The following is a 27,708-nucleotide window of genomic DNA, read 5'->3' on the forward strand; positions in this document are numbered from 1 at the left end:
CTATTGATTGTGTGCAGGAATCTTAGTATTCCTCCCTCTCTTCCCCTCTCCCCCCTTTCCCCCCCCTCCAAAATAAATAAATAAAACTAAAACACTATATCAACCAGTACAGTTTAATAGGTTCCAGTACATACGTAGTACTGGTATCCAAAGCATACATTGAATGATTCAGAAGCCTTGAAATGACTGATATGTCTATTGTGACCCAGGAACCTCTTAGTGCCAGAGGGCATAGGGGATGCATAGGGTTTTACAGGGATCCTCTGGGTCAGATATATGCATATTAAGTTCACCTAAGGGTGGCATGTGAGGTGTCTATCAAGACGCAGTAACCCAGTGGTCGCCATGATCATTTTGAAATGTATGTAAGTATAGTATTTAAGGAGTTATTTCTCTGTACTGGAAATTATGTTCTCAAAGCCTTGGAGTTAAGGCAGGAAACCAAAAGGTGACTTGTCTTAAACAGGTTCCTTTCAAGAAGTAGCAGACACTTATTTGTCTATCTGGTCATTATATATTGTGTGTCTTATAATGGAAGCCTATTTACATATGGAGCCAGATGCTAATTAAATGATTGCAAAGCCCACAAGAGAGGGAGACCCCAAGAAAAAACAGTCAGCAGGGAATGTCTTGTGTATGAATAAGAACAAAGACTATTGTAATATGTCTAAGGCAGTGGTTCTCAATTTGCGGCCCATGGTCAGCTTGCGGCCTGATCAGCACACAGCAGCAGCCCATGTGACATCCTCAGGGCCATGCGGGTAGTATTGGATGCAGCCCATATAACATATTGTGGGCCACATTTGCGGGCCACAGTAGTAACTAGGTTGAGAACCACTGGTCTAAGGGTACCAAGAAACACCCAGCATCCTTCACCAAGGAGACAAGCTGACAGTATGGCTTGTCTCATGAAAAAGGGATCACAGCCTTCCTGGATGAAAAATGCTAGAAGGGCTTTGGGGGTGAACTTCTGCTCTATAAGACATGAAGTATTTATAGGTTCTAGAATGCATGTTAGGACTCTTTTATATGTAACCATTTGTTTCCAGTACTTCTACTTGCTATCACTTGAATCTCTATTCTTTTGGTAAATAAAACTGTTGCTTTTATTTATTTATAAACTTGTTTGAGTGCTGTATGTTAAGTGGAGTGGTGATCTAAGTTGTAACTGAGAAGCTGGGATATACTGCTTCTTTGAGAGAAATGAATCCCTGAATACTGCAAATGGCCTATTGAGCAGAGGCTAGACACTCCAGGGAGATGCTTGGAAGGCTCAGGAGTTGCCTATCTCTAACACGGGGGTGGGCAAACTTTTTGGCCCGAGGGCCACATCTGGGTATAGAAATTGTATGGCAGGCCATGAATGCTCATGAAAACTGGGGGTTGGGGTGCCGGAGGGGGTGAGGGCTCTGGGGTGGGGCTGAGGATGAGGGGTTGGGGGTGCAGGAGGGTGCTCTGGGCTGAGACTGAGGGGTTGGGAGGGCGATCAGGGGTGGGGCAGTGGATTGGGGCACGGGAGGGGGTCAGGGATGTAAGCTGTAGGGTGCGCTTACCTCAAGCAGCTCCCAGAAGCTGTGGCATGTCCCCCCTCTGGCTTCTACACAGAGGCGCAGCCAGGCTGCTCTGCGCGCTGCCACGTCCGCAGGTGACCCCCTGTAGCTCCCATTGGCCGTGGTTCCCGGCCAGTGGGAGTTGCGGGTTGGCACTTGGGCTGGGCCAGTGTGTAGAGCCTCCTGGCTGCCCCTATGCTTAGGAGCCGGAGGGGGGACCTGCTGTTGCTTCTGGGAGCCGCGTGGAGCAAGGCAAGCCCCTGACCCCGCTCCTCAGCAGGAGCTCGACGGCCAGATTAAAACATCCGGAGGGCCGTAATTTGTCCACCCCTTCTCTAACATGTAGAGAGAGAGGGGCCTGCATAGGCTTAGAGGAGAGCTTGTGTTGCCTGTGGCTGGTTGAGTCAGGAAGCTGACCCATGGCAGGCATAGACAAGGCTTCTGACCCTAAGGGCAGGGGGTAGTGAAGTGTCTCACAATCCTGGTTACCCCCAGGAAGTATCACATCTACACTGTAATATCTAAGCACCAGAAACTGAGTGGAAGATTTGATGTATTTGCATTTACTTGCAAATAAACTGTCTTGTATTAAAAATGTTAGGTGCGTTTAACAAGTTTATTTTAGATTAAGCAAAATAAGTATTCCCTTCAGTGCCTAATACAAATATTTATTGAACAGTTCATTTGAGGATCATCGGTGCAGTAGTGAGTGAAATTAATTTGTCCCATTGTTATGTTTTCTTCAGTGTTCAGATATAACTACATTATTTTTAGTTATAAGTTTTACAGGTTACCTGCTTTTTGCTCACATTAAAAAATCTCCAGGTTCCTTGACACAGACTGTCAAAGTAGGCTTCTAAAATTTGTCCACAATCTTATTAGCTCCCTCCAGTAGATCATCTGAATAGTCAGAAGAATGATAATATTCTGTGTCTGGTAAATTTGTGTAGTATGTATCTGGTGCTTAGCCATAAGGACCTAAACCCATTCAGAAACTCATCTTCCTTATTGATACCCTCCTTACCTTATATGAGCACTGAAAGCAAATTTTCCTTCTGAAAAAATTGTTTTCTTGTTGTTTTGTGGTAGGGGACCTGAGCATGTTTGTCAGAATCTGAGAGGGGGTGGAAAGTGGGACGGGTTTTCACCTTGCATGTCATATGATCCCCTTTTTTTCTTTAATTCTTTCCCCTTTCTCTTCCTGTCTAATGCCACACATGCAGTATACTCCTGCTGCTGCTAGAGGATTCATCTTAACACAGTGGAGTCGCATCATACGCGCATTTAACTTACGTGAATTCAACTATATGCATTCGGCAAAAAAAAAAGAAAAATAACAATAACTCGTGGCGGTGGAGTACTGTACAGGAGTTGACAGGAGAGCGCTCGGGAATCGATTTATAAATTTTTTGTATTTTTTGTACAACATGGCCCCTAAACGCAAGCCAACTACTTCATCTGGTGCCCAACCTCAGAAACAGTGATCTGTTCCAACGCTGGAGGAAAAACTGGCTGTGTTGGACTTATCGAGAGACGGTATGTCGGTCTCTGTAGCGCGTAAATATGTCCGCAACGAACGTAGCATCTGTGCCATCAAGATTCGAGAGAGAGAAATTCATCAAGCTGTGGCATCAAGTACTCCAGTAACTGCTAAGGTGACGAGCCAAGTGCATGGTAAGACTTTAGTAAAGACTGAAAAGGCATTAAACTTATGGCTGGAAGACATGAACCATAAATGTGTGCCTATCGATGGCAACACATTGTGAGAAAAGGCTCTTAGCCTCTACGCACTGTTCAAACCTCCCGCCGAAGAGGGAGAGCCTTCTGATGAGAAGGAATTCAAAGCCAGCCAAGGTTGGCTTAACAGTTTTAGGAACCGTTTCAACCTCAGAAACGTTCAGACTACTGGAGAAGCTGCATCTGCCAATGAAGAGGCAGCAAAAGTCTACCCCAACAATTAAAGAAAATCATAGAAGAAAAGGGCTATCTTCCGGAATAAGTTTTAATGTTGACGAGACTGGGCTCTTCTGGGGAAAAAAAATGCCCAACCGCACTTACACTTCAAAATCAGAAAGACAAGCCCCTGGCTTCAAAGCAGCTAAAGACCATGTGACTGTGTTGTTAAGTGGCAGTGCGGCTGGGCATTTAATAAAGCCGGGCTTGCTCTACAGGGCTGCAAATCCCCGTGCCCTAAAAGGCAGGAACAAAAATCTCCTGCCTGTGTTCTGGTAATCAAATAAAAAGGCTTGGGTGACAACAGCATTATTTCTGGATTGGTTCCAGAGGTCAAGCGGTACCTCGAAGAGAAAGGACTTGACTTTAAAGTGTTGCTGATCATAGACAAAACTTCTGGCCATCCTGAGGCACTCCGATTTGCGCATAACGACATTGAAGTAGTCTTTCTCACTTTTTTATTCTTTCATTCTTCTATCTCTCTCTGTTTTTGACTATATGCGATTTTCGCCTTACGTGCTGATTTTAGAACCTAACCCCCGCGTAAGATGCGACTCCACTGTATGGTACACAGTAGTCATTTCTCAGTTTTCCTTCCATCTGCTTACCTGCCACATTAACTTTTTCATCAAATGGTGCAGAAAAAACTAATAGTGTTCCTAGACTTTGGTTTTTGCTCTGGCACGATGATATGCTATTAGTAAAGCAGCCATTGTGTTTGTTCACAGGAGAATTTAGCTGCTCTCCCCTTCCCCTTCCTTGGGCTATAGGGCTTCTTCGTTATTTTTGGTCTTCTATCACAGAAAAATATCTTGGGTATTTTTTCCACACTTTTTTGACGGTGCATTTATTCCTGTGGAGGAGGTCAGCTGTTTGATATGTTTGACTCCCTTATTCTGGTACAGAAGTTTGAAACTCCTTTCCTGACCTAATCTCCCCTCTTCCTTAAGCACCCCTTCTGAAGACACACTTCTTTTATTAAACCTACAAATCCCCTCTCCTCAATCATAACAAAACTGATTTTTTGATGTGGATGTGGAGCCCTGTTGACTTCACTGGGGCTTTCCACAGTCACAGTGGTCTGCGTATGTGCTATGTATTGGGGTATCTAAGCCCTACATTCTGCCCTAAAAAGCTTATAAACACTATGTTTTATGTTTTGAGCTCGATGCATATTGTGACGGGGGGTCAGGCCAGATGGCTACAGGAGAGGAATAGAAGGCAGATATATTAGCCCCAGGTTAAGTAGGTCCCTTTCCCCCGGTAAGCTAACAGGGAAGGTTGCAGAACAATCAGGAACCTTCCGGAGACCATTAAGACAGACAGGCTGATTAGAACACCTGCAGCCAATCAAGAAGCTGCTAGAATCAATTAAGGCAGGCTAATCGGGACACCTGGGTTTAAAAAGGAGCTCACTTCAGTTTGTGGTGCGCGTGTAAGGAGCTGGGAGCAAGAGGCACTAGGAGCTAAGAGTGAGAATGCATACTGTTGGAGGACTGAAGAGTACAAGCATTATCGGACACCAGGAGGAAGGTCCTATGGTGAGGATAAAGAAGGTGTTGGGAGGAGGTCATGGGGAAGTAGCCCAGGGAGTTGTAGCTGTCGCACAGCTGTTCCAGGAGGCACTCTAGACAGCTGCATTCCATAGGGCCCTGGGCTGGAACCCGGAGTAGAGGGCGGGCCCGGGTTCCCCCCAAACCTCCCAACTCCTGGTCAGACACAAGAGGAGTCAACCTGGACCGTGGGTTCACAAAAATGGCCAAACTGAGGGCTGCCGTGAAGCTCCAAGGCGAGCAAATCCTCCAATAAGCGCAAGACCCACCAAGATAGAGGAGGAACTTTGTCACAACTGGTGTCAGAAATGGGATTTGGTGTGCACAGCACAGCGGAAGAAGGAGGATGTTGGGGGGTGGGGGGGAGAGGGATTTTTTTTTCACCACAATGGAGGATGTAGTGCAGGCACTGATGCAAGCCACGGCTGCCCAGCAGGAGGCTACCTGTGTCCAGGCAGCCGTCCAACAGGAGGCTGTGCAGCTGCAGCAAGAGACTAATCGCCTGCTGATGGACCAGGCTGCTCAAGACTGGGCTATGTTGCAGGAACTGGTAAACCAGGTAAAGGCCCTTACAGAGCTGAACCCCCACGGCCATGATGGGACGCAGATCATGCAGGCCAGCAATTTGCTGCAGAAAATGACACGGGAGGATGATGTAGAGGCATACCTCCTGGCCTTTGAGAGGACAGCCCTGCGGGAGGCTTGGCCCCAAGAACAGTGGTCTCGCATCCTCGCTCCATTCCTGTGTGGGGAGGCCCAGAAGGCCTACTATGATTTGCCTGAAGAGGCTGCAGCAGACTACCCCCAGCTGAAAGCAGAAATCCTGGCCAGATCTGGGGTAACGACCGCAGTGCGGGCCCAGCGATATCATGAGTGGAGCTACCAGGAAAACAAAACCCCATGGTCCCAATTATATGACCTCATCCATCTCGCACGAAAGTGGTTACGAACTGAGTCACAGAGTCCAGAGAAGGTAGTAGAGGTTCTTGTCATCGACGGGTACATGAGAGGACTACCGCCAGACCTTCGTGCCTGGGTAAGCCAGAACAAACCTTCCACCTACGAAGAGGTTGTCACGCTGGTAGAAAGGCGAAGGACGGTGAGGGAGCTGACCCGACCAGTTAAGGAAGAAGCATGCTGGGTTAAACTAGCAGCGCCAAGCCCTAGAGCTCAGGTGACTGGGTCACCAGGAGAGCCCAGGGGGAAAAAGAGAAGGGCTGAAGGCCCACCAGAAGCCACAAAGAGTCGGAGCACTGAGGGGGAAGAGGATCGTGATGTTAGACTGCCCAAACCAAGAGACCGGGGAATGCCTAGGGGCTCCATACAGATGTTACACCTGCGGGGAGTGGGGACACATAGCTGCACAGTGTCCCAATGCCAAGGAGCCTATGCAGTGTAACCTGGGGAACTGGGCAGACCCATGCACCTTAATCCTCCTTGTGGGGGTCTCACTAACCCCACATATGTACACCAGACCAGTAAAGCTAAATGGGGTAGAGACCACAGCACTAGTTGATTCGGGGAGTACTATCACGCTTGTCTCGGGGAACCTCGTGAAGCGTAGTCAACTGCTGTGGGCTAAGCGTACAGGGATAACATGCGTCCATGGGACAGTTGGTTATTACCCCACTATCCCAGTAAAAATCGAGATTCAGGGGAACACTGCTGAGGTAGCAGCAGGTGTAGTCCCTAAACTCCCATACCCGGTGCTCATAGGGAGGGACTTCCCAGGGTTTGAAGACTTACTCCCGGTCGGGGAATTGGAGAAACGGGGAAGCCCTGAAAGTAGTGAGGCATCCACAGTAGACTGTCAACCCCCAACCTTCTCTGAAATATCCCCAAATTTGTTCTCCGCTCCCAGACAGCGTAGAAAGACGAAAAGGGAAAGAAGGGCAGATAAGGCCTTGGGAACCAGAATACTGGCCCAAAGTCAGAGGGTCACTCTTGTAGGTAGGCGGACCTGAGCAGCTGAAAAGGAGGCCACCTAGGAGGGAGAAGCACCCAAGTCTGACCCACACCCTAATGCCTCTGAACCAGTAGAGGCAACAGAGACTGGCTCCCTAGATCTCGGGCAGATTAGCCCCGGGAGAGGAAATTTTGGACGGGACCAGGCTGAAGACCCAAGGTACGACAACATTAGGAAGGAGGTGACCGAAATAGATGGGGGTCCCCATGGAAGGGAAAACCCATGGACCAGGACCCTACTTCATAATGAAGAAGAATCTCTTATATCGGGTTGCACCAGTACAGGGGCAGAAGGTACAGCAGATCCTAGTACCTCAAAAACACCAGAATGCTGTATTAAGTCTGGCCCATAGTCCTTTATTTGGGGGTAGAGAAGACCCTGGCACGAGTCCTGCAACGATTCTTCTGGCCCGGAGTACATGAAGAAGTGTGGAGGTACTGTGCATCCTGCCCGGAGTGTCAGCTGCATTGTTCCCATCCCTACTTGAGGGTAGCTTTAGTACCCCTTCCCATCATAGAGGTCCCCTTCGAGCGAATAGCCATGGACCTAGTGGGACCCTGGAGAAGACAGCTCGGGGCCACCAATATATACTTGTCATTCTGGATTATGCTACTCGCTACCCAGAAGCCGTCCCCCTGCGGAACACGGCCTCTAAAACGATAGCTAAAGAGTTGGTGGGGATCTTTGCCCAAGTGGGGCTACCAAAGGAAATATTCACAGACTAAGGTACCCCATTTATGTTGAAGCTAATGAAGGATCTCAGTATGCTGCTCCATATACATACCCTGAGAACTTCAGTATGATCTGCAGACCGATGGGCTGGTAGAAAGGTTTATCCAAACCTTCAAGGCAATGATAAGGAGAGTGGTAAGTTGGGACGGGAAGGATTGGGACACCCTACTACCCTACCTTATGTTTGCAATCTGGGAGGTACCTCAGGCCTCAACTGGGTTTTCCCCCTTTGAATTATAACACTGACGCCACCCCTGTGGCATACTAGATATTGCAAAAGAAATCTGGGAAGAGGAACCTGATGAGGGGAGAAATATAACTGACCATGTGTTGCAGATGCGAGAACGGATAGCCCGGGTCACCCCTATTGTACGGGAACATTTGGAAAAGGCGCAGGAGGCCCAGCGAACCCATTACAATCACCAGGCAAAAGTCCGACAGTTCCAACCAAGGAATCGGGTGATGGTGTTGGTACCCACGACAGAAAGCAAGCTTTTGTCCCAATGACAGGGGCCAATGAGGTGGTTGAACCCGTGGGGGAAGTAACCTACAAGGTGCGGCAGCCAGGATGCCGGAAACAAGAACAAATTTATCACATTAACCTCTTAAAGCGTTGGCACCAACGAGAGGCGTGTGTAGTGGCCCAAGAGACCCCGCTCCAGGGAAATAACATGCAGGAGCAGATCTGGATATCCCCTGATCTGACACCAAACCAGAAGAAGGAGGTAACTGAGATGATCAACTGATACCAGGACATGTTTTCAACCAAACCAGGTCGGACCATTGAAGCATATCACCACATTATCACAGACCCTGGGGCAAAAGTAACTTTAAGGCCCTATCGGGTCCCAGCGGCAAAAAGGGAGGAGATCAAGGCAGAGGTAAAAAGGATGTTGGAGCTGGGAGTCATTGAAGAGTCCCACAGTCAGTGATCAAGCCCGATTGTGTTGGTACCCAAGCCCGATGGCACCACTAGGTTTTGTAATCACTTTCGCTGGCTGAATGAGATATCCAAATTTGATGCATACCCCATATCGATGTGTTAGTTGACTGCCTGGGCAATGCCCAATTTTTGACCACCCTTGATTTAACAAAGGGATAGTGGCAGATTCCCCTTGCCAAAGATGCGAAAGAAGAGACGGCATTCTCTACACCAGAGGGTCTGTTTCAATATATTTATTGTTCTTCCTTTTAGACTGCATGGGGCACCTGCCACCTTCCAGCATCTTATGGACAAGCTCCTATGGCCCCATACCAGTTATGCAGTGGCATACTTGCATGATGTGATTATTCACACCCCCGACTGGGAAGCCCACTTAGGAAAGGTGGAAGCGGTTCTGGACACGCTAAAACGGACTGGCCTCACAGCCAACCCAGCCAAGTGTGCTATAGAGCTAGCCAAGGCTAAATACATTGGCTACATTGTAGGAAAGGGCATGGTCAAGCCCCAACTAAACAAACTAGAGGCTATCCAAAATTGGCCCCGGCCGAATCAGAAAAGCAAGTCCGGGCATTCCTGGGTGTGGTGGGGTACTACCGACAATTTGTTCCCCATTTTGCTACCAGGGTGAGTCCCTTGACCTGATAAAAGACCGGGGTCCAGACATGGTGAAGTGGACAGATGTCGCAGAGAAAGCATTCATGGATCTAGGGACAGCCCTCTGCAGTAACCCCATGCTTATAGCCCCAGGCTTCAACAAAGAATTCATTTTACAAACAGATGCATCTGAAGTAGGAGTGGGAGCTGTCCTGTCGCAGATGGTCAGAGATGAAGAACACCCAATCCTCTACCTCAGCAGGAAACTCCTCCCGAGAGAGCAGAAGTATGCCGTGGTTGAAAGAGAGAGCCTAGCTGTGAAATGGGCCATGGAAAAACTACGTTATTACCTTCTGGGACGACGGTTTACCCTTGTGACCGACCATGCACCCCTCTAGTGGATGCAGCGAAATAAAGAGAAGAACACAAGGGTGACCAGATGGTTCCAGTCCCTACAACCTTTCCAATTCACCATACAACATCGGGCTGGAAGCCACCATGGCAATGCAGATGGCTTGTCTTGAGTACACTGCCTGTCATCCCAAGTTGCCCAACCCCGTAGTGTTGAGCAGAGTGGGGGGATATGTGACAGGGTCAGGCCAGATAGCTACAGGAAAGTAATAGAAGGCAGATGTATTAGCCCCAGGTTAAGTAGGTCCCTTTTCCTAAGGTTAAGCTAACAGGGAAGGTTTTTTTTTTTTTTTTAAAACAGAAAGGAAATTTATTTGTAACAATTACAGAGAATACAAAAGGAGAAAGAAAAACTTAGTAACAAAACAACGCAATCAAGAGGTATAACACAACAACTTTCAGGAGGGAGAGGTGTTCAGGTTAGCCCGGGCCCAGAGCGGGGGGGCTTCCTCGGCACTCGTGGTCTTCCACCCTCCTGAGTTACCTGGTGGCCTAGAGCGGGGGGGCTTCCTCGACACTCGTGGTCTTCCACCCTCTCGAGTTACCTAGTGCCGCGCCCAGGGTCACCGACCCTCCCTCTCCTGAGAGTGCCCAACAAAATGGGCACGGCTGCGGGGTGGGTGGTTGGGAGGGAGGGGGGGTACACCCATGTATTATAGGACCCCTCCTAGAAAACAATAATGATGGTATTCACAGCAACTAACGGCTGTGACTGGCGGCTCTCGCTCTTTCCCTCAATCAGAGGGTCAGACGGAGAGAACCGGACGGGGTCACCGAGCAGAGAACCCCGGACAGCGCCCACCGCTCCTCGAAGGTGTCAAGGGAGTCGGTGGACGCTGCCCAGAGGAACTCCGCCCGGATACGTGAATGTACTGAGAGCCGGAAAACGGCCTCGCAATCGCAGGACGCCTCATGAGCCAACCTCCGCTCTCTGGTCTTATAAATGGCTGTTTTAGCCAAGGCTAGGAGGAGGCTAACCAGGAGATCCCGCGACTTGGTGGGGCCACGGATGGGGAGTGTATAGATAAAGAGGTGGGGGGAGAAAGGAAGCCAAAAGCGCAAAAGAATATTTGTGAGGAGCCGAAAAAGAGGCTGCAATCTGGCACACTCTAAATAGACGTGCGCCAGGGTTTCCCTCACATTGCAAAAAGGGCAAGTCTCCGGAAGGGAGGTAAAACGTGTCAAAAACACGCCCGTGCTCACAGCCCCGTGAAGGAGCCGCCAACTGATGTCCCCGACGGGCCTCGGGACCAAGGTGGAGTACAGGCTGGCCCACCGAGGTTGCTCGCCCTCCAAAGGTGGTAAGAGATCTCGCCACTTTGTATCGGGGCGGGACACCAGGGTGCGGGCATGAAGGGTATGGAGCGTGAGTGTATATAAATATTTCCGTGATGCAACTTGAAAACCGACCGGTTGCAGTTCATGCAGCCGGCTCGCAGTGAAAGGATGAGGGGTGTGTTGGGATCGGCAGGGTAGGGGCCCGATGGAAAGGTCCAGCGGGCCTGGGGTAAGGGATGGGCGGGGCGCGCCCTCGCACAAGGCTCGGCTAACATAAGCCCGAGCGGCGGGGGTCAAAGCGGCCGCCACCTCCTGAAGCACGCGCCGGGGGGTGCGAAGGCTGGAGAGCCCCATGCGTCGAGCGAGCGTCAGGGGATCCAGCCAGTCCCCCCGGTCGTAGTCCAGGAGGTCCCCGACCCTCGTAACTCCCGCCAGGACCAACCTCTGGCGCACCGTGCGGGACCCCGCCGCTTGCACACAAAGTTGGGGGTTGTGTAGCAGGGGCTCCGTGAGGAGATCTGCCCCCACGATGGCCGCCACGGACCTGGTCGTTGAGAACAGTTTCCAGGCCCGGAGGAGGTCCTGGTAGAAATCCGGTAGCCCAGAGAGGTCTCGCGGAAAACCTCTCGGACAAAGATAAAAAAGCTGTCGGTCATATCGGAGCCCATGGAAGCGGCGTAAAAAGGCATGCGCCAATATGCTCCACGTCGAACTACCTGCACTATAAAGGAGCCTCTGCAGGGCCTGGAGGCGGAAAACGCGGACCTGAGTGTACAGACACTTCAGGCCCTGCCCTCCTTCCTTCAGGGGCAAGTGGAGAACTCCAACAGGGGCCCAGTGCAATCCTGACCAAAAGAACTCCAGAATCAATCTCCGGAGGTGGGACAGGAAACCCGGGGCCGGGGCTAGGGTGTTGAGCCGGTACCAGAGCGTGGACAGGACTAGTTGGTTAAGCACCAGTGCTCTCCCCCGAAGGGAGAGACATCGGAGTAGCCTCGTCCATTTCCTGATCCGCTCAATCACGCCGCCTTCCAAATTTTGCCAGTTCTCCGGCGGAGAAGGGTGCGTGGCAGAAAGGTAAACGCCGAGATAGAGCAGAGGGCCGGCACTCCACCGGATGGTCTGAAGCGCGGGTGGGAGGGGGCTTACCTGCCGCCAGCCCCCCACCGCCAAGCCAGAGCTCTTGACCCAGTTGACTCGGGCGGAGGAGGCTGCCGAAAAGATGGCTTGGCATGCCTCCACTCGCGCCAAGTCGCCCGGGTCCTGGACCACGAGGAGGACGTCATCGGCGTACGCCGACAGGACCAGTCGCAGCTCCGGCTCCCGCAGCACCAACCCCGTCAACCTCCTGCGGAGGAGACAGAGGAAAGGCTCGATCGCCAGAGCGTACAGCTGGCCTGAGAGGGGACACCCCTGCCGCACCCCTCGCCCGAAGCTGACCGGTTCGGTCAGGGTCCAGTTGAGCCTAACCAGACACTCCGCGGAGGCGTACAGCACCCGGAGAAAACTCACAAACTGAGGTCCGAATCCAAACGCTCGCAGGGTGCTCAGGAGGTACCCATGATCTACCCTATCGAACGCCTTCTCTTGATCGAGAGACAGGAGGGCGAACGACAGACCGTCTCTCCGCCCGAGTTCCAAAAGGTCTCGGACTAAAAAGAGGTTGTCAAAAATGCTGCGACCCGGGACAGTATAGGTCTGGTCTGGGTGAATCACGTCCGCCATCACGGACCCTAGCCGCAGCGAGATTGCTTTCGCTACGATTTTGTAATCCGTGCTAAGGAGTGAGAGGGGACGCCAGTTTCGTAAATCGCGGAGGTCCCCCTTCTTCGGCAGCAAGGCGAGCACCGCTCGTCTGCACGAGAGAGGGAGGGCCCCGCTCTGCAAGGACTCAGCCCAGACAGTGACTAGGTCTGGGCCAAGGATGTCCCAGAACGCGCGGTAAAACTCCACGGTCAGCCCGTCCATGCCCGGAGATTTATTGGTGGGCATGCGACGGAGGGCGTCCGAGAACTCGGCCAGGGTGAGAGGCAGCTCTAGCCGGTCTCGGTCGCCCACGCTGACCGTGGGGAGTTCCTCCCAGAGCACCCCGCAAGCGCCAGGATCGGTCGGATCCGGGGAGAAAAGGTTTGCGTAGAAGTCACGGGCCCTCCCACACATCTCCTCCGGATCCGTGAGGGGGGTGCCGTCTTCCGCTAGAAGGCAGGTGACGTGTTTTTTGGCCCCCCTCGTTTTCTCCAGGGCGTAGAAGAAGCGGGAGCCGCGATCCATCTCCTGAAGGAGGCGGATGCGGGACCGGACAAAGGCACCTCGGGCCCGGTGGTCCTCGAGGGCTCGAAGTTCCTCCCGCTTCTCCCGGCACGCTCCGCAGAGGGACGGGTCCCCGGGGCTGGCGGCCAGGCGCCTCTCTAGCTCTAAGACCTCCCGTTCCAACTGCTCTATCGCCGCATTTCTCCGTCGGCTGGTGCCCCGAGTGTAGTTGCGGCAGAAGAGCTTGGCGCGTACCTTCCCTAAATCCCACCAGCGCCGCACCGAGGGAAAGGCACACCACTGCTCCCGCCAGGCCAGCCAAAACTCCCGGAAGGACATCACAAAGCTCTCGTCCTCCAACAGGCTGTTGTTAAAATGCCAGTAAGCCGGCCCCGGTCCCTCTGCACGGAGGGAGACCGTGACGGCAACCAAATGATGGTCGGAAAAAGGGGCCGGCCGAATGGTGGAGGAGTGGGCCTGTGAAAGATGGAGACGGGATAGATAAATACGGTCTAACCGAGAGCGGTGCGACCGACGGGCCTCCACCCGAACGAAGGTAAACGTGGAAGTATCATCTGGGTGATGGTCACGCCAGACGTCCACTAGGGAGTGATAGTCGACTATGTCTCGAAGAATGGTCGCGGCGGCCGGGCTCGGCTCGGCCCCCGAGCGGTCCCGTTCCTCGAGGGTGGTGTTAAAGTCCCCTCCCAGGATCAGGCACTCGTGTGAATCCAGGGTGTCGAGAAATTCGGACACCTGCTGGTAAAATTGCGGCCGCTGTGAGCTCACTTGCGGGGCATAGATATTAACAAAATTGACCACGAGCCCCTCCAAACGAACTCGGAGGTGCAACAAGTGGCCCGGCACGGCCTCAGTGACTCCGAGCACCTCGGGCCGCAGGGTGGGGGAGAACAGGGTCGCCACTCCAGCTTGCCAAGCCGTGCAGTGGCTAAAGTATACCCCGTCCCCCCATTCCAGCCGCCACCTATCCTCGGCGGTTGGGTCCGTGTGGGTCTCCTGCAGGAAAACCACAGAGTACCTCCCCTCCCGAAGGTAGGAGAGCACCTGGGACCTGCGGAGAGCCATCCTACAGCCCCTGGTGTTCAGGGTTACAATGATGAGAGGTGTCATGCGGAGGGCTGGGGGGGTGGGGAGTTCTCAGGGGTGGGGGTACTCATGGCCCCCGGCGGGTCGCGTAGCAACCCGTGTCCCATCCCGTGAGTAAGTAACTCTTTCCGGAAGCTGCGGGCCCGCTCGTAGGCCGCGGCACCGCCCTTCCCTTGCCCTCTACCCTCCCTCATAAGGGCTCTCGCGGCCCGAAGGAGTCGATCAAAGTCCCCCCATTGCTGGAGAGCCAGCTGTGCCCTATCGCGGGCACCACGGCATCGTTTCAAGAACTCCCGTAATGCATGCTGCAGCTCATGGGGGGGTAGGGTTACAACTCCCAGAGCAGTCCCTGGTGGGGCTTTTGATGCAGCTTCGTGGTCCGCTAAGGCGGGTAGGCAGGGTGCGGACCGCCGACGGGGTGTCTGACAGGCTGGGGTTACTAACTCCATCTCGTGCCTTGGGGCGGACGGGGATGGCAGGGGGAAAGGTGCAACTCCTGGGGAGTCGCAACTAGAAAACATAAAGACTGCTCCCTGGGGGGAATCTGCAAAAGGCGGAAAAGAAATAACCCCAGGGGCGGCGGTAGCCTTGCAGGAGGAGGGAGACTGAACCGGAATAGGGGTGGGGGCAGGGGCAGAGGTAAGGCCCTGGGCTTCAGGAGGCGCACAGCGAAAAGAAGGCGCCTCCCGAGCAGGGTCGGGGGTGAAGGGGCAAGGGAGGGGGCTCCGAGGAATGCTAGGTACTGGCTCCGGGGTGGTCGTGGCAGCCATGGCCCCAGGCGGTAAACCACTTTCCGTGGGGTGCTCACCCGGAAAGGCAGTCAGGGGGAAAGGGCATGGGGAGAGGGGGCCTGGGGTGAGATTGCCCAAATCGAGGCCGGCCGGCAGTAAATCATCCCCTCCCTGGGTGACCGGGGTCAAATCCAGGGCTTCAATCTCTGCGTACACAGAGGAGAGGCCGACTCCCACCACCCCAGGGGCCTCTCCGCTAGGGCCCGCCTCGGCGGTCACATCGGGGTTCGTTGGGAGTTCAGGTGGTATCTGGTTAGAAGGGGCTTCCCCCGGGGCTTCGGAGGGGAGGGTCCCCCGCGGAGGGGGGATTCCACCCTCCAATGCTGGTCTATCTTCACCTCCCGACACCAGCGAATGGATCTCACTCGTGGCCGAGGCGGGAGGCTCAGGGTCGGTACCTCCCTTCCTGGTCTTCCGGGGGGCTTCCGCGTCAGATGAATGCAGCGGAGCTCGAGCCCTCCGCTTGCCTCGCTTCCCCTGGACTACAGTCCAGCCCTCCATGGCGTCGTCCGGGGGTGGAGTAGCAGGGGACGGAGCGGGGCGCGGAGGCAGAGGTTCAGGGGTTAGGGGGGGTAGCGGTAAGGCAGCATTAGGGGCGGGGGGTTCACCTTGGGGCGAGCCCTCTCCTGCACCCGGTAAAAGCTTTGCCACACCCCCCTCCATAGGCTCTGCCGAGGTGGTTACGGCAAGAGTGGGACTCCCGTGGTCGCCCGGGCGTTGTTGGAGGGGTGCCTCTTGGGCCCGGACGGGGGCAGCGGTGGATCGGGTGGGAGGGGGGGTGGTGTCGGGTGCCGGGTGGCCAGGGGTGTCGGCAACAACAGGGCCGATATCCCGCCGGGTCTCGGGGGTCTCAGGTGCCCCTCTCCCCCGGGCCAAAGGGCAGTCCCTGCGGACATGCCCTGCCGAGCGGCAGAGGTAGCACCGGGCCTCTCCGGTGGAATAAAAGACCCTATAGCGGGCTCCCTGGTAGGGAACTAGGAAGGACCCCTCGAGCGCCGCTCCGTCACGCACCCCCGCCGGCAGTAAAATCTGCACTTGCCGGCGGAACGATAGGACGTGACGGAGGGCGGGGTCCTTGCAGCCTAACGGGAGAGGGCTAATAACAGAAACAAGCTTCCCCAGGGCAGAAAGAGCAGGTAACAGGGCAACATTAGGTAAAAAGGGAGGAACGGAGGTGAGGACGAAGCGAACGCCCAAATCTTCTAGCGGTTCCAGGGGGAGAAACACCCCCCCCACCACTAGGCCCTTCTCCACCGCCTCCTGGGCGGCAGTCTCCGAGGCCAGAAAGAAAACGACCTTCCCATACATCTTGGAGGCCGCCACAATGGCCATGGGTCCTACCACTTTCGCCAACGCCTGCACGTATGCCTCCACGTGGGGCGAGGCGGGTACTAGGAGGCAACGAACACCGTGCTTCCTGGTCAGGGCGGGAAGAGGGCCCCGACTACTAGTAATGGCAGCGGAGGCAGTGGGAGGGCGAGATGAGGAGGCGGCAGGTGAGGGGGGGCCTGTCGCCACCCGGGCATACGTCCTGGGGGCCGGGGGAGGGATGGTCGCAGAGCTGGTGGAGGGAACAGCTGGGAGGGGTGCCGCGATCGATGACGAGGCCACTGTGGTGGGGGCGGCCTCTGCCACGGAGGGTCCAGCGGCATTAGCGGGGCCCTTCCCTTTTGGGCCGCCTCGATTTTTCCGTCTAACTGGGGGGGGGTTCCTAGAATCTAGTGGGGCAGGAACCAGAGCAGCAGTAGTAATCGCCCCGGTGCCTCCCACTGCCGATGCCCCAGCGGGGGCGGTGGCAGGGGTTCTGACAATGGAGGCGGTGGGGAAATCTTGAGGGGTGGGCAGGAGGGTAGATGGGGAAGGGGCAACCAATATCGGTGGAGGGGCCTTGCGTCCCTCCATCTCTGCCATTGTAAGCAGGGAGAGACAGGGAAACACTGGGAGGGGGGGGGGCAAAAATCGGGGTCCGGTAGTAGGGGTAGGCTATGGGGTAAACAATCCGGGGGGGGGGGTGGGGGGAGGACAACCCACCACAAGTGTCCAAAGAGTCTCGCTTGGTTGGTTGTTATGCCTGGTCCAAAAGGCAAAGTCCAAAGCAAACAGCTGGATCCGAAGGCAGATGGCAGATTGCCAGCAGGGACGAAGCAGCGGGGGCCGTGATAGTTGTAATAGTGGTGGGGGGGTTGGGGGCACCGATGGATCTGGGGGTAGCTCCCTGCTACACCCCTGTGCCGCCGCAGGCGCAGCTGAAATGCAGTCAACTCCCCCCTCCGAGGGTAGAAATTCAAAAGAAATCCCTCAGTCTTACGGCCTCTCTCCACGATGATTCATAGCTGCCCGGGAGTTCTCCGGCCTCTGGCGTCTGCTACAGCTGTTGGCTCTGTCCCAAGGCTCTCGGAAAAAGTCCAGGCAAAAAGCAAAACAGCTGGGTCTGGGGGGGTCCACTCCCCTCTCCGGACAGCAGGTTGGCAGTCCTCCCCCCCTCCTCCGGGGGTTTCAAGTAAGCAAGGAGCAAAGTCCAAAAGCAGGCATCGGGGGGGGGGGGGTGCTGGCGACCGGCCAGCACACTGACGCAGCTCAAAAGAACGAAAAAAAACGAAACCAAAAAAACAAAGCGTCCGGCCCAAACGCGGGGGGGGAAACTAAGCAAAAGGAAAAGTGTGAAAAATCCGGGCCGGGGGGCTTTAGGAAAGAAAGGAAAACAAATAGCTCAGGAGCGAGTGAAGAACGATTCCGGCTCCTTAACAGGGAAGGGTCCAGAACAATCAGGAACCTTCTGGAGACAATTAAGACAGACAGGCTGATTAGAACACCTGCAGCCAATCAAGAAGCTGCTAGAATCAATTAAGGCAGGCTAATCGGGGCACCTGGGTTTAAAAAGGAGCTTACTTCAGTTTGTGGTGTGCATGTAAGGCGCTGGGAGCAAGAGGTGCGAGGAGCTGAGAGTGAGAATACCTACTGTTCGAGGACTGAAGAGTACAGCATTATCAGACATCAGGAGGAAGGTCCTGTGGTGAGAATGAAGAAGGTGTTGGGAGGAGGCCATGGGGAAGTAGCCCAGGGAGTTGTAGCTGTCACGTAGCTGTTACTGGAGCCACTGTAGACAGCTGCAATCCACAGGGCCCTGGGCTGGAACCTAGAGTAGAGGACGGGCCCGGGTTCCCTCCATCCCCCCAACTCCATACTTGATATCAGAGGAGTTGACCTGGACTGTGGGTTCCACCAGGGGGGAAGGTCTCTGGCCTGTTCCCCGATCCACTAGGTGGATCAGCAGAGACTGCAGGGATTGTTGTTCTTCCTTTCCCCATGCTGGCCAGTGATGAGGCTATCTGAGTGAACGGCAGATTTGAGCCACGAAAGTGGCCAAACTGAGAGCTGCCGTGAACCTCTGAGGCAAGAAAATCCGCCAATAAGCGCAGGACCCACCAGGGCAGAGGAGGAACTTTGTCATACCTTTTATACATAATGCCCAGAACTCTGTCAGGCACTCCACAGAAACACACAAAAAGTCATTTCTGTGCCTTTCCATGTAAAGATAACAACATAACAAAGGGAGACAAACAAAAAGGTGGCAGGTAGGGGTCATGGGGATAAGGCTTACAAATGTAACATGAGTTTGCTTTTGAGGGTTCCACGTTCACCTTTATTTTGGGTTTGTAGAGGTCTTCCTGTCTCTATGTGGTGGTGGAGGGATGTTTAAAATGAGGTGGCAGTGAGTGGGGAGAGGGGGAATGAAAGGAAGTAAGAAAGGGAAATAGAGATCAAGGGAGAAGTAGAAAGTTGGGACAGGGAGAAGGAGACCAAAGGGATGGAAAGAGAAGTTGATGGAGGAAATAGGATTGTAGGAATTGCCATACTGTATCAGACTAGTAGTCCATCTAGACCAGCATCTGATTTGTGACAGTGGCCAGAACAAGATACTTCAGAGGAAGGGGTAAGAAACTCCATAGTGAGCAGTTATGGGTTAGCTGACTTATACAAGCGGTATCTTCCTTAGGTCCTGGGCATGAGGGTTTATATCCTTTCTGGTATTTAATTCTATTAATGTAAATGTAGTATCCTTATTATCTGTACAATCCTTTTTTGAATCCTATTGAATGCTTGGCCTCTGATATCTTGTGGGGGTGAGGCCCACAGATTGTTCTCTTATCCGTTTTAAATAAGTCATTCAATTTAATTGAACATCCTCTTCTATTATGAAAGAGAGTAAATAGAATGGAAATAGGGAGAGCATGATGGAGAGAAACATGGTGGGCAGGGAGGTTGAGGTTTGCTTTAGGAGTAGAATAACTTGGACTAGGGTAGGTTGGGATGCTAATTGTGTTACAGTAGCACCCAGAGGCCCTAGTTGTGCAGGGAGCTATAAAAGACGTTACCCCAAAATGTGTACAAACTAATTCATTAAAGGTAAGAGGCAGCAGGCTTGTGGGAATTGGGGTGAGGCAGGGATAATAGAAACAACAATGCATGGTTATGTAGACGAGTAATGTGCACAAATTTGGAAGAGAGAGCTGTTCATCTGTAAAGTGACCATAGATCTGTTTGTAAAAGTCTGATGTCAGGAAGTTGGCGTGGGTGTGAAAGGCTGTTATTGCTGGTGGAGGAAAAGGAGCTATAGCTTTTAGGCCAATCCAGAATGTCTCCTGCTGGTGCTGTGCCCCAACATGAGCAATGTAAGAGGCGAAGCTGCTGAGCTAATATTTTAACAATGGCTCCCTTATAGATTTGGGTAGGAGTGGAGTGTGGTGAACCGGGACCGTGACTCTCAACCATCCAGTCTACCAGTGTGCAATACAAGCAATAGAAATGTGTAACAGACTGTTAAACATGAGGCGCCTGTATTTTGTTATGTATTGTACCATTATAGATTATAATGGATTTTTAACTATAAATTCAGTTTTAAAGGAAGTTTTCTCACTGTGAATTAAATAAACTGTGTTTAAAAATGAGAGCTGGAAAAATCAGATGCCATCATTTGCAGTCGTAAGGACTCTTCGTATGGACTGTAAACTGGATTTGAACTCTGGACCTTCAGATCCCTAGCACAGACCTCTAATTCTTGAGTTATCCTCAGATTTGGCACATGGGGTTTGTAAGGCAGTATGACTGAGACTTGTTTGCTCTGTTAGAGACCTAAGTCCTGTTCTGAGCTCTGTCTGAAGTGACCTTCTACATTTCCACAGTTAACTTATTTGTAAAATCAGTGTTGTTGGGGAGGGCTGATACTGAGGTAGGAGTACAGGCCTAATAGAGAGAAATGTAAACAATAATGAGTAGAAGAGGTGAGTTTTGAATTTGTGGTCCTGGCTTCCCGCCTGATGCACTTTTCTCTCGTCTAAAGCCTATGTGTCTGTGCCAGTCGGCAAACATGCTGTGGCAGAGGCAGGCTAATTCTGCTGAGGTATGGAACTATGGCTATTAGCCAGAATGGGCAGCGATGGTGTCCCCAGCCTCCATTTGCCAGAAGCTGGGAATGGGCAACAGTGGATTGATCACTTGATGATTGCCTATTCTGTTCATTCCCTCTGAAGCACCTGGCATTAGTCACTGTCAGAAGACAGGATACTGGGCTAGATGGTCCTTTGGTCCGACCCAGTATGGCCGGTCTTACATTCTTATGTTCTAATGACTAGCAAAATCTGGTACACTTGAAAATGACCTATCCCCCAGATAGAGCTGTTCTGGCTTCTGCTGGTGGAAGGGGAGATCTGAGAGGCTGAGGATAATATAGTAGCACACTTATTAGCATATTGTAAAATGTAATTTAAGTGCTTTAAGCAATAGGATGTTACCATTACTTCCCTTGGTTGCACTGTCTAGATTTCATTTTGAGGAGTGTGTGTGTGTGTGTCTCTCTCTCTCTCTCTCTCCCCTTTACTTTCATCTATGTACCCCTTTTAGGGATCCTTCAGATACCCAGGATCTTATGTTCTTTAGTCCTCACGACTAATTCAGCAAAATCGGAACCATGGAATGAATATTCGGTGCTAGATTTTCAAAAAGTGGCATCCATTTTGGGGTTGTAATTTTGTGGCCACTGTTAGTTGAGGTACAAATTAAGTGCTTGAATATCTGAATGACTTAAATTTCTCCTGAAGTTATTTGCACCTGAGAGAGTTATTTGCACAGTGAGATTCCATGAGGTTTGGAATGAAAATCATGTACTCTGTGTCCAATTTGTTTTTTGTACTTTGAGTCTGAAGTGAGAATGATCACAAAGGAAGAGAGGTGCCCTAATTCCTTTAATTAGTCTGCTGTTGCTTAAGCCTCCCATGGAACAGGTCAAAGTGTCTCCATTGCAGCCCATCTTTGTTTTAGAAAGACTGTTAAGTATAATCTTGACAGTCTGCACACCCCAGAAAATAAAGCAGACTAACTAATAGTAGCATTAAATCTGAATACGGCAACTTCCTGCACAAGTGTGACTGTCCTGCTGATTTGAACAGTTTTATTGGCCACAGACGATAGGATGTCTGTTGCTTAATTCTATGGTAGGAAGTGTGGTGTAGTTTAGAGCCTCATGGATTTGTCCAAAGGTTTTTATTACACATTTGGTCTTTTAGCAGTGTGGGCTTAGTTATTTTATAGGTTCACTGTGTTCTTAAAATACTTGCTAGTTTGTTTTTGCATAGCAGCTCCACTCGCAGATATGGTCACATTATCAATATAGTTCTAATGTGAATCTTAAATCTATTTTGTACAATGCCTTTAAAATACTGAGGCTCACCAAACCAAATTGCACTTTGTTTTAAATACAATACTCTTAAAAGCAACAACTTAATGTAGGATTGTGTGTTAAAAGCCCCACGTAGGAGGTTTAAGAGAGCCTGTAGCACATAACTGATTTTTGAATTTGTCTTTGTTTTCAAGTCCCACAAAATAATAGATTGTTGGCCCCTTTTTCCAAGTGATGCCCCAGCATTGCTTATGTTGGTGATGTCACAACTTCTACAGCACTGTGCTGGAGCATGGAGCCAGCCTGTAGAAGGTCAGGTTTTGCACGCGCACACACACAAATTTAAAAAAATTTAACAGTTTACACCTTTGGGGATTTAAAATAATGAAATGAAAAGCTGCATCATGTCATATGAGAAGAATACTCGATCCTCTTAGGCTAGCTATAAGATCCACTAAGGTTCCTTTGTGGCTCTGATGTCAACAGTCTCATGGTACAGGTATCATTTGGCATGGGAGACAGCAATCTGTGATCTAATAAGTGAGGAAAATGTTTGTTTGAAATCAGTGTTGAGTGGCCCTCTTACTTCCAGTGGTTGGGACAGTTAGCATATTAACCTCACAATTAGTTGATTTTAAAAAAAAGTCTTTCGGATTATGTTTAGGATTTTTAATATAGTTATTTTTATTTTATTTCGGTAGCATCCAAAGGTCCCAATCAGGATCATAATTTGAATGTACCAGGTGCTTTAAAAATACATAGAAATAGAGAGCCCCTGCCTTGAAGAGATACAGTCTGAATATACAAGACCACCAAAGAATGGAGAAAAGAGATGCAAAATATACTTTTAGCCTGAGTTTTTCAAAGGAGTATAGGAATGCTAGGGACCAAACTCCCACTAGTTGAATGCCTAACTTCATTTAGGTCCCTTTTGAAAATATCTAGAATGTGACGACAGTGCTAGATTTTTTTTTTATATGCGTGCGCACGCACACACAGAGCAATTATATCAGTGCTGGATTGCTTTTAAAGCCTAACAACCCTTGTTGGATATTGGTGATTCGTTTACCTGTCTTATTTAAAATGTAATGTTTAAGTTCACAGTTTAGTTTGCATGAACACACTTATGATTCATATATTGGACTTTTCCATTAATAATAAAGTGAACATTGAGTAATTGGTATTTCCAACTCAGAGACATGCCAGATTTTGGTTTTCTTCAACGTTTTCTTATGGTGATACTGATGTTAATACTTTAAAACATCAATAGGTACAGTCTGATCAGTATTGGTTTCACTTATCTTGTGGAGAACTAGGTTCAAATTACATTTATTTCAGTTATATTTGGTCTTGATGCATTATAAATTAAACTTATTAAACTAGTTTCCAGATTTTGCACTGTACAGCTTTATAAAACATTGTGGAAAACATAATGTGCTTGTGACAACTTCGGTTTTGATCTGTTTTTCTCTCTTCCATTTGGAAGAGCCTACACGTTCACTAGATACAGAGAAATCGAACTGTGAACAACAAAAGAAATTCTCCACTCCAAGAGAGGAGAAATATGTGTTTAATAGCAGACAGGAGTAGCTAATTAAGGAGCTGTTTTATATTATTGCAGTGCTCCGATTAAGCTTGAGAAGGCACTTGTCCTCTGAACCTGCAGTTACCTATAACTTTTTTAAAACATTTACCTTTGGCAGTTGAAAATTCTTATGCTTTCTTTCAATCCAGAGGCTAAATATTTTAAGTTTGAAAATGTCTTTTGCCAAGTTATGATTGGTCAAGAATGGAACTGTTTAAAAAATTGTTCAGATTATACTTGGACTTTGAAAAATAAAAATGGTGCTCGTTTTTAAAATATGGTTTTGAATTAGTTTTTAATGCAAGTCCCTTGTCTGAAGAAATTATATTGTAATTTGTTACACACTTTTATTATGTGTGGCCATATGAAGTTCTAATTTACTGTCTTTTTTATTTTAAGTTAATATTAAAATCTGATGACTAATATATGCCACCAGTGACTGTTGAGTTTTAGGGCCTGTCTACACTTGAAACACTACAATGGCACAACTGTAGCTGTGCTGCTGTAACACTTCAGTGTCTACACTGTCTACGTCAAAGGGAAGAGTTCTCCCATCGGCATAGGTAGTCCATCTCCCCAACAGGCAGTAGCTAGGTTGATGGAAGAATTCTTCCATTGACCTAGCTCTGTCTACACCAGGGTTAGTTTGACTTAAGTACTCCACTCAGGATGTGGATTTTTCACACCGCTCAGTGACATAGCTTGGTCGACCTAATATTTTAGTGTAACGCAGGCCACACTATGGTAAGAGAGGTTACTGGATGTTATCATCCAACAGATTGATATATCTTCTGAATAGTTTGGATCCTTTTACTCAGGATGAGAACCATTCAGCACCACTTCTCAGCAAGAGTGGTCTTTTATTTAAAAATGTCACTGTCACGGTTATTGACCATATTTTTAAAGCTAATGGCATAACAAACTAATGACATGGCAGTTGTTAAAGTGCATCCATAAGTGAATGAATAATTACATGAGTTTTAATGACAGGTTTCAGAGTAACAGCCGTGTTAGTCTGTATTCGCAAAAAGAAAAGGAGGACTTGTGGCACCTTAGAGACTAACCAATTTATTAGAGCATAAGCTTTCGTGAGATGAGTTTTAATAGATTTCAACTGAAAGGGTAAGAGTTGGTTGTTTGAAAGCAGTTGCCTTACTTGACTTAATATGTCTCATCACTTCTTTCTTGGTTCTTAGTTTGGGTTTTGTTAAAGTGTAATTCGTAAATGTTCAGTTGTTGCTGTTTTACAGATTCCATTGTAGTCATGTACACTGTGATACCAAGATAAAAGTGGATAGTGATGGTGTCGGCTAAGTGTATATGAAATCATATTCAGAGCTAATATTTATTCATATCACTAGAATTAATTAAATCTTGTCTAGTTATATGTGGGAGGGGATACCTAATACATTTTATTTATAGTCTTTTCTTATGCCTCGTCCACAGGAAAAATATGAATGCGCTTGTAAACGAGAGAGCATTAAAATTGTGACACCTGATTGGGTACTAGATTCTATATCTGATAAAGCTAAAAAAGAAGAGATATCCTATCATCCACGTCTAATTATATATGAGGAGGAAGAGGAGGAGGAAGAGGAAGACGCAGAAAATGAAGAACAAGATTCTCAAAATGAAGCTAGTACTGATGAAAAATTATCAAGCCCAGCATCATCTCGAGAAGGATCCCCTTTGGGTGACCAGGCATTTTCACCAAAATCTATTAGTGCTGATAAAACAAAAGGGGAATTGATGTTTGATGATTCCTCAGATTCCTCTCCTGAAAAGCAAGAAAGGAATTTGAACTGGACACCAGCTGAAGTCCCACAGACAGCTGCAGCCAAGCGCAGGTTGCCTCAAGGCAAGGATTCTGGGTTAATTAATTTATGTGCCAATGTCCCACCAGTACCAGGCAATATTTTGCCTCCGGAAATCAGAGGTAATATTATGGCTTCCGTTCAAGGTACCCAAGGCTCTGAACGACCAGAAATGATGACTACGTGGAGTCCAGCAGTGCGGACATTAAGAAACATTACTAATAGTGCTGATATTCAGCAGATTAATAGACCATCAAATGTAGCACATGTAAGTGTTGGATTTTTAATTTACAAAATATTGGGCTAACATTTTAAAGAACTTTGTTTCCTTTCAAAATCCTCAAAATATGATAAGGGGGGTAAAATATTCCCAGATTACATAGAGATTACATACAGCTAGATTAAACTTTGCCCCAGTAGTAAACCTATTCATTAGTATTTTAGCATTACAAAAGGAAAAATTTGTGGACTGGTGGAATATAGTGATATTACAAAAATCAGGATTTAACTCCAGCATTTGATACCAAGATTCATATTAGGCACTTTCACTGTTGGCAGGAGCACAAAGTGATTCACAGTCTTCAAACTAGTTACCCTGTTTATTAAACCAAACTTTGTGTCCTTCAGTACTTTTATTCAGTGCAATAAATTGCCATGTACTATACTCAGAAAATTTTTAAAGTTGATGGTTCTCTCAAAGAGCTGCAGTTTGATTCATATTGTGCATTTTCAGTGTTTAGTACTACTGAGTAATGTTAAATTGCGATGCAGTACAGTCAAGGTACAGTTGCAAAAGTCCTAATTTAGAAGTTCTATCTCCAGTGCAATCCACATAGTTTTGGTGTAAAATAGCTATGGTTAATCTAGTTCTTCTAGAAAAGAATATGAAATGAGTGATTATGCATTGAAATAAACACACTACTAGATTTCAGTGAATGCATGTTGAAAGGATGGAAGTGGGGAAAGGCAAGGTGCTGGTGAATTTATTTGACTCTTATAGACAGTGAATTTTATTCAGATAATTGTACTTGAATATGCAACAGTTGGACCAGGGTAAAACTTTCAAAAGTGCCTAAGGGTATGTCTACACGTCAGTGTAAGTCCAGGGTTAGTGGAACTCAAGTAAGCAGACCTGGGTTTGTTAACCTAGGGCCTGAGCATCTACGCTTATTTGTAACTGGTTCCAAAACTAGGGGCTCTAGAGTCTACACTGCATTATACAGGACTGAGTCCAATCATCCATATCCCAGACTTCATAGTGCCCTCCCAAAATGTGGCCGCTCTAGCCCTTTTCTCATGGTGCAGTGTGGGAAAACTTGACTGTCCATCAAACTTGACTATCTAGAGCACAAAGAAAGTCAGCCCATGGGATCATGGGATCATGGGATACTTTTGGTAGTCTTCCAGAGTACAAGTCCGGTGGAGCTGCATCTAAACTACAAAGTGATAGGGCTTGAACCCTGGATCCCAGTTTGACTCAGGCTCGAACTCTCCCACCCCGATGGGGTCCTGGGACCCTGGGTCTCACCTTTGGGTTAGCACAATTTGTGTGGACAGATGGGTGCTTTGCCTTGAACCCGAGTTTGAACCCTGGGCTTGCATTGCAGGGTAGACAGACCCCAAGTGACATACGAAGGCACATCCCATATTCAGAAATGACTGAGTCACTCAGGAACCTAAATCACATTGAAAGCTCCCATGTGCCTAAGTCAATTTAGAAAATGGGACTAGGGCTCATAGGTCACTTAGGCACTTCTGAGAGTTTTGCCCCACATCTTGAAATATAACCTTTGTTTGCTGTGTGTCCTGCAGACTATGGGACCTTTTGGATTCTGTGCTTGGATGAGGAGGGAATCAATATACAGATCTCCTTGCATACTAGGATCCTTCCAAAGCTATCCTCTCTGTGTGTGCTTATTATTATGTAATGTTTATATTATAGCCTCTAGAGGCCTCCGTGAGGTCAGGATCCATTGTTGCGAACTGCTACACAAACATAGACCACATAACAGTCACTGTCCCAAGGAGCTTACAGTTTAAAAGATATAACAGGTGGATAAGATAAACAAATGAGAAGGGATTGAGGAACAAATGTAATATTTTTAATGTATAATAAATCCTACCCCAGTGGTTCTCAGTCTTCCCAAACTACCGTACCCCTGAAGCCCAAGCCCCGCTGTGTGGGGCTGAAGTCTGAGCCCTGCAGTCTTGGGCTGAAGCATGTAACTTAGCTTCGTGGGGCCCCCTGTGGTGTGGGGCTGCAGGCAGTTGCCCTGCTTGCCACGCCCTAATGCCAGCCCTGCACTTGCCACCTGTTTAAACCTGTCCCGCAACTCTTGGGGGGGGTCGCAGCCCCCCCAGGTTGAGAAACACTGATTTAGATGAGTTGATATACCCCCTGGAAGACCTCTGCGTACCCCCAGGTGTACAGGTACCCCGATTGAGGACCGCTGTCCTAGCCCCATCTTCTCCTTTTAAGATGGAATCAGAAGGGGCCTACGATGT

At 49.5% G+C, this 27,708-nt stretch overlaps 1 protein-coding gene across 4 annotated transcripts in view; it reads left to right on the plus strand.

Annotated features, from left to right (window-relative positions):
- The window catches only part of PAXIP1 (PAX interacting protein 1), a 102,573-nt gene that overhangs the window by 24,819 nt on the left and 50,046 nt on the right, over positions 1-27,708 (plus strand). For 3 of the 4 annotated variants that reach the window (XM_073334575.2, XM_073334577.2, XM_073334578.2), the window contains exon 6: positions 24,836-25,471. The exons of the other annotated variant lie outside the window; for it this stretch is intronic. In XM_073334575.2, the coding sequence (XP_073190676.2) occupies positions 24,836-25,471 (636 nt within the window). The remainder of the gene's footprint in view (positions 1-24,835; positions 25,472-27,708) is intronic. 4 annotated transcript variants of the gene reach the window in all.

The sequence above is a fragment of the Lepidochelys kempii genome, chromosome 2 (genome assembly GCF_965140285.1).
Source record: "Lepidochelys kempii isolate rLepKem1 chromosome 2, rLepKem1.hap1, whole genome shotgun sequence".
Taxonomy (NCBI): Eukaryota; Metazoa; Chordata; order Testudines; family Cheloniidae; genus Lepidochelys; species Lepidochelys kempii.